Consider the following 7,131-nt stretch of genomic DNA (forward strand, 5'->3'; position numbering starts at 1 on the left):
TCTCTGAGGTCTTCGTTGCTATCTCATAGCCATCAGACAGATGCCAAAAAGAATCTGGCTCCCTCAGAAACAGTGAAGGATATAACCTATGTGCAAAGCTTCTTGTTTGCTGTTGGCTCAGGTTTGACTCTTGATAAAAAAAATAATAATAATAATTTGAATACCTCCTGTCAAATACTCAAGGACAACATACAAATCAGTTTCTGACTAGGTGTATTGTTCCAAAACAGATGCTGCACAACTTTCAAAAGATTGATGGATGCTCCTTGGGCTCTGAAATTGGTTGACAGGAATCCAATGGAAAAGTATCTTGTCAAAATAAATCTTGTGTGGTGCCAAATTGCATAAACACACCTCTGGGCTTCAAGCGAGATTATTCAGCAGAGAGAACCTGCAGGAAGAAAACCTGAGATCACTGATAACACACTGTGGTGATGCATGTTTGTTGAGGGTCTACTACATTTACCACTCCTGATTTCTATGAGACACATGTCTTTATTATTGTGATTTGCTGAAAAACTGACACTGTCTCTTGATTGGGTTTCCTATCTTTCCGCCCATGAAACAAGTTAAAAGAAACATTGTAGAGATGTAGTGTGTCTTCAGAAACTGGCTGTCAAAACAACCTTGCAACCCCACATCGAATGCACAACAGCACCACCATGTGGTCACACTGAGCCTGCGCACTGTGTAGTTTGTCGCATTAAACTATTATGTTTAATTGTTTTAAATGTGGCAAAAGCGAAATTAATTATAGTAAGAGTTACATGATGTGGAGAGAATAGTTTAGTTCAAATGCGACTGTTTGCATAAGTGTTAGCACAACACGGCAAAAGTCCATGCCTGAATTCTGTCGAAAATTTGCTAAAAGACTTCAAAATCCTTTTAAAAAGACAATATCAATACATTCTTACAAAGTTTTAGCTATTTTAGAGGGGCGTTGGTGGACATTTTCAGTGTATAGACGTGCAAACTCCGTTTTGCAGATTGGAGTTAGTATGCTTTCTAAAAATTACGGTGACATGTATTATATTTGCCTTTTATAAAAAGAAATGAAATAACCATAAATAGAAACCACTGACTGTGTAAAAAATATGTTTAAACTGCTTCCTATACACATTTTTGCAAGGTCGTCCTTTCCACGGGTTAGCATTGTCCTTCACGTCACTCCGTAGTTCTTCCTTTTTTCTAACTGTGCAGAGACTAAAGATGGCTGAAGCTCCTCCATGCACAAGCCGGTTCTTCTGTCACAGATGCTCACTGGAGATTATTCCTCGGCTCCCCGTGAGTATTAGTAATGAAAAAATATTGAAGGCGAAAACTCTGTCAAGGAAAACACCACTTGGTTGTTTTTGCTTTCATACACTTCGGTGTAGCGACCTGATAGTCGTTAGCATGTTAACATTGCTAACAGCCTCCTGAGATGTTCCGCTTATCATTCACCTCAACCTACGTAGCTGATTATCTTTGTTATAATCAAAACATAAACTGCGTACTTATTATGCTCGCTTATATGCCACTCGTGTTACACTACTTGCAACAGCGTTTAATTAATTTCTTATGCATCCAAGTGGCTGTGTTGAGGCTAACTGCTAGCTGTTTTGATCAGTGGTGTTATATTTAACGTCCAGAAAGGAACTGCGTGGATTCGTTGATTAAAACATGTATATGTTTTATATTTAAGCACAGCTCACATTTGTTTGATATATTTTTAGCGCATCGTATGATTTATTTAACTGCTTTAAATATTTAGTTTGGTTAGCTGCTCAGGTAAACAGCAGAGTTGTGCTTGCTTGTCTCTGGTAGTCTAGAATGATCTGTCACTCTGTAGCCATGCTCTTTAAAACATTAGCCGTCGATCTCCGCAGCCACGGCTAATACAACTACGCAACACATACGGCAGATAAGAAGATAAGATGATTTTGCTATTACTGTAAATAAATACATAAAATGCAATCCCTTAACTTTGCCAGTGGCATAAAAATGCGACAGGAGCATATGTGTACATATAATATGTGGTTAGACCTTATTTAAACGTCTGTTTAACGTCTTTAAAACTGGAGGAGGGTTACTATGGAGCTAACAGCAGAAGGAACGGTTGGCTGCTGGGTTTTCTATTTTAACCATGTAACCAGAAACCTGATCTCGTATTTCATTGATTTCAATGCTATTACTTTGCTAATTGCGATATATAAAATAAACACTGAAGTAGGTGTGTTTGTACATTTTTGTGGCATGTCAAAACAATGATGTATAAATTATATCAGGTTAAAAACTGAAACTTAAAGCAAACACTGATGTAATTGGATTGTAATCTGTGGGAAGTTGTGACTGAATTATCACTAAAGAGTAGTTCAGTTTCCAAATTATTTGTAGATATTTCCATGTCTATCAAAAAACCATAATTACATTTTTTATGGTTAGGACTAAGATGGTCAATGATTGTTCTGTGTGTTGTTTTTGTGAATAGTTATTTAATATTTGTAATACCTTGGATTTATTGTAACAATGATAAACTTAACAGTATAATGTTTGCAAAGTTCAAAAATCTAAATCTAGTGTTGAGATTGTGATTTTTATTTAATTTCTCCACTGTTTCTTCTACGGGAGCAGCAATAAATATCAGTCTGTTTAAACATATAAATACTCGCTGACAGGACATGCACATTACAATGTTTTAAGCATCTCTTTATTTTGCGTTGCATTGATCAATAGGTGGCTTTAAGTTTTGTGTTATCTCTTTAAAGGTTCAATTGGATGCATTTTGGAGCTAGATGAAGTTTCATCTCGAATTTGACTGGATAGTCTCTATAAACAGTTTTGATCATAAAATTGTTGTCTGATCCAGTTTTGCCAGTATTCACTCAGAGGATGTTGATCTAAGACTGGCTATCCCTGTTTATACATAAATGTATTTGTAATGATGGATCTGCTTCTTGATGACTATATTTCAGCTAGATTACTGGGTTTATTGTGTAAAAGGTGATCCTGTTTGTTGCGTTCACTACATTATGCCTTTTCATTCTTGAGTTTATTACAAATGTAGATAAAAATGCTGCTTTTACGTGTTGCACAAAAACAAATTACACACAGATTAGTAGTGTTGTGACTGTCAACTGCTAAGTTGATCCCATTTTGCCACCTGTGCGCTGCAAACCCTAGAAAACATGGGGTGTCTGTTAGAAATCTGGCCTAATTATCCCTTCCAGTTGAAATCCTGCTCAGCTGGTTGGTAACTCAGAGTGTGTGATTCTGGATGTTAATGTGAGATGGGTGGAGTAGTAAGGATATATCTGATCTGACGCCTCTTATTGCGTACTTGATTGAACTAAAAATGTTTAAAGTTGACGGGAAATTTGAAAATATCACCTGATAATTATGTGCAATTGGAAGATTAATATCTGAACACCAACTACAAATTCTTAAAAAATGCAAACATTTAACAAAATCTTAAATAAATAAGCAATGCTAAGTCTGGTGGGGGCACAAGTAAAGCCTTGTGGCCCGCCAGGCTTATAATACACTGGTTAGAAACCCTGGGGTGGGAAATAAAATGCACTCTGTGCTCCTATACTAAAATTTGTAAATATTAAATCGTGAGGGAATCTTTTTTTATTATTATTCATAGATTTCAAATAGGTAATTTAAAGTTTAGCATTCAACATTACACTGCATTGCAACTGCAACCACACAGATTATTATAGCTGTTCATAAAATTAAAGTACACAGTGACAGGTCTGTTGTTGAACTTTTTGTTTTTAATCTATGCTTTTTTGTTCCTTCACAGGAATATATGTGTCCACAATGTGAGTCTGGATTTATTGAGGAGCTGCTGGAAGAGAGAAGGTGCATGCAAAGTAGTAACTAAGCACAATGCAGCAAATATCCTGAATTATTTAAATAAATAGGCGTGATTAGACCGCTGTTTATTGTTAGACATATTTATCCAGATATTTTTGTCTTTACCAAAAAGAAGCTTCATTTACCTTGATGACATACTGACATTAGAATGTGAGGCCACCTCTGAAACCCATCATTTAGATGATTTTAATCAGATTGTCAGGACATAAAATACTTAGATTCAGGTAAGTTCACAACATTTAGGTTTTAAGTTGTGCATAACAGAGTCCACAACTTTTGTTTGGGTGAGTCTTCCAGATAGAAAATTGACTGTGGGTGTTAAATATTAACTGGGCTCTATATTTTTTGCTCTGATATTACACTTTACCTAGTATTATGACCATGTTACCGGAATGGGCAAATATCTGGGGAGACGTGCTCTATTATTTACATCCGAATCAGAACTTGAAGGAGTGACAAACTGGGCAAGAAGTGACAGCAAAAACCTGCTGATGTAGATATTTTAAATCATTCTGGTTTGAAAAACGTGGAAAAACAATGTTCCTACTAGGCTCCCTTGTAACTTTGTCAACAATCTGCTTCCCTGTCTAGTGCTGACAATGGGTCCATGTCCACCATCTCCAGCGGACCCCAGAACCAACAGCCATTGGAGGTTTTTAACCTAATCTTTACTCAGATTCTTGTCTTTAACAAGGAGCTGCCTGTGCCTTTTGACTCCTGTGACTCTGTTATGCACACTGCTGTGTAACAGAGTCAGCAGTTCTTAAAACTGCTTTAGCTGACATTTTTGTTGAACCCGTAGTTGACATGATTGAATTTGTCATAGCTTTCAGTTCTGCTTTTGCACATTTTTTTTTTCTTTTGTGAAGTTTACCTTATAAATAAGGCTTTGAGTTGTTGATTTCTTTTATTATGCCGTTTTTGTTTGTTTGTTTTCAGAATATGGACCAGCAGTCTATGTTCCCCTCCGGCTTTGGTCAGTTTTCCGTTAGCGTCTTTGATGACACCTTTGACCTCGGGCCTGGACTAGGGACAGAGGACAATCGGGATGCTGAAAACCAGTCAGAAAGGGACATGTCGTCTCGGCAGCGATACGGTGCCAGGCAGAGTAGAAGTCGTCATGGTTCAAGACGCCAAGCAGGAAGGCACGACGGAGCTCCTACTTTAGAAGGGTGAGTCATTTAGACATTTCTGCTTTTCTATTAGCACCACCCTATTTTTCTAAATGTTCTTTTTCCTTCCCTGGCTGTCATTTGTTTGTTTTTTTTCCTAGAATCATCCAACAACTTGTGAATGGAATACTTGGACCTCCTGTAAACATTGGTGTTGGGGCCTGGTGAGTCTGTGGTACTGACATTTGAGAAGCAAAGAGATAATCTTGCAGCAGTTTCTATACTCCAGTATCTCTTATTTTAAAGGGGGGTCCTCCACTCCAATCCGATGGACTATGCTTGGGGTGCTAATGGACTTGATGCTATTATAACACAGGTAAAAATAAAAATAAAAATAAATAATAATAAGTAAACAACAAATAAAATGTAAGTTATGTTTTTTGCAAGTCTGAAGTATAAATAAAGTAATTCAATCATGAATATTTTCTTCTCTGTTTAGTTATTAAACCAGTTTGAGAACTCGGGTCCACCGCCTGCTGACGGTGACAAAATAAGAAATCTTCCTACACTGGAAATTACCGATGAGCATGTTGGTAAGTAAAAAGGACTAAAAGCAACAAACGTTTAGCAGCTAAAACTCTAGACATTCAGACCACTGCACTGTCTTTGCACGGTGGGTAAGCTAATTTCCTGGACATTTTTTATCCACACAATTACCTTGACAAGATGGTGTAAACATGCAAGCATTAGGCTAGCGCTTCGACAAAGTTTTCCATTGCCAACCGGAGCAAGATTTTGAAGTCTTTTTCAAGAGTGTAGGTGTTTGTTTGTGACTGACATTTTATCAATAATGAATACGGTAAATCCCCAACAGAGCAGCCTGATAGTAGAAGTTCATAATACTTTCTTTCTGTGGGGCAAATCTGTTCACATACTCTGTGTACCTGACGTTTTCACACACTTCTTTTCAGCTTCAGGACTGGAATGTTCAGTGTGTAAAGAAGATTACAGCGTTGGAGAAAACGTGCGACAGCTCCCGTGCAATCACATGTTTCACAATGATTGCATAGTCCCCTGGCTGGAACAGGTATTTCACGTTATCCTACCCCATTTTCCCTTCTGTTTACTGTAAGCGTTACACCGGTTGGTGTTTGAAACAGGGTCACGAAGGGTAAACATCCATAACACCCCCGTGTTTGTTTTCTGCAGCACGACACTTGTCCAGTGTGCAGGACGAGCTTGACTGGACTGAACACGGCAACAAACCCTCCAGAACTCTCAGAGATGAACTTTTCATCCTCCCCTTCCTCCTCCTTGTCCTCCTCCTCTTCGTCGCCATCCTCCTCCTCCACCTCTTCTTCCCCTCCATCCTTGGATTCCACCAGCAACGAGAGCTCCACTGATAACTCGTAGGCAGGGTATTTGTATCCGTCACCTCATGAGCCGGTTTCTGCTCCTCGGCTGAGCAGTGACCTCCAGTCCCTCCCTGCTGTAGGGCAGAGGCCTGAGTGCATATCACCAGGATCACTCAGGCCTGTTTCAGGGGTAAGTGATACATGTGTTTATGTATTTTTGCCCGCTGTGTCCCCTCCGTGCCCCCACCACCACCACCACCACCACCTTCACCGGGAATGTGAACAATGGAAGGGCAGACGCCTGCGGTGCAGCTTCTGACTGGGAGGATGTGGAAAAGCGTGAAAACTTCAAGAGATTCGTGGAGCTCAAAGCACCTCTTAAAAGAGGAGAATCCAAAGGTAGAAGACCAGGAGCGCCGAGACAATAACCAGTGTTTTTTCAAACCTCCAGCCTTGGTTGATATAATACGACCCACTTTTGCGATAGACAAAACGTACGGGTGTTCCTTTTGGTAATAAGTCGCGTTCAAATCTTTGAGTGCGCAGCTTCAGTGTGCATTCAGATGTATTTATGGTGGTGAACGAATATTACTCTTCAGTATCTTTCCAATTAAAATTTACAATAGTTTGTAGAATTGTTTATTTTGAACAAGCGATTTTTATCTGATGAGTTGCAGTGGTTGTTTGAATAAAACTAGTCTTTCTTTAAGGTCCAGTCCGCGCTAACCTAAGTATTTTTAAAAACTGAGTTTTCTTTTAATCTCAGTTGCTGCAGTTTTTGGTGACAAAATCGAAGCATTACA

The 7,131-nt window shown here is 38.7% G+C and overlaps 1 protein-coding gene across 1 annotated transcript; it reads left to right on the forward strand.

Moving 5' to 3' along the window:
- Positions 1 to 1,169: 1,169 nt before the first annotated feature.
- Positions 1,170 to 7,131, forward strand: LOC106940124 (E3 ubiquitin-protein ligase RNF126-like). Its single transcript, XM_015022768.1, has 9 exons — positions 1,170 to 1,284; positions 3,788 to 3,846; positions 4,453 to 4,513; positions 4,801 to 5,033; positions 5,135 to 5,197; positions 5,280 to 5,349; positions 5,473 to 5,566; positions 5,945 to 6,060; positions 6,183 to 7,131. The coding sequence occupies exons 1-9, from the start codon at positions 1,210 to 1,212 to the stop codon at positions 6,384 to 6,386; spliced, it is 975 nt and encodes a 324-aa protein (XP_014878254.1). The 5' UTR covers positions 1,170 to 1,209; the 3' UTR covers positions 6,387 to 7,131.

The sequence above is a fragment of the Poecilia latipinna genome, unplaced genomic scaffold (genome assembly GCF_001443285.1).
Source record: "Poecilia latipinna isolate Pla-1442-1.1 unplaced genomic scaffold, P_latipinna-1.0 Scaffold3100, whole genome shotgun sequence".
In the NCBI taxonomy this organism is placed as follows: Eukaryota; Metazoa; Chordata; class Actinopteri; order Cyprinodontiformes; family Poeciliidae; genus Poecilia; species Poecilia latipinna.

Coding starts and splice junctions, on each gene's coding strand:
- LOC106940124 (XM_015022768.1), top strand. CDS start 1,210: ATGGCTGAAGCTCCTCCATGCACAAGCCGGTTCTTCTGTCACAGATGC. Junction 3,847..4,452: donor GAGCTGCTGGAAGAGAGAAG/GTGCATGCAAAG, acceptor TTCCCTGTCTAG/TGCTGACAATGGGTCCATGT. Junction 4,514..4,800: donor AGAACCAACAGCCATTGGAG/GTTTTTAACCTA, acceptor GTTTGTTTTCAG/AATATGGACCAGCAGTCTAT.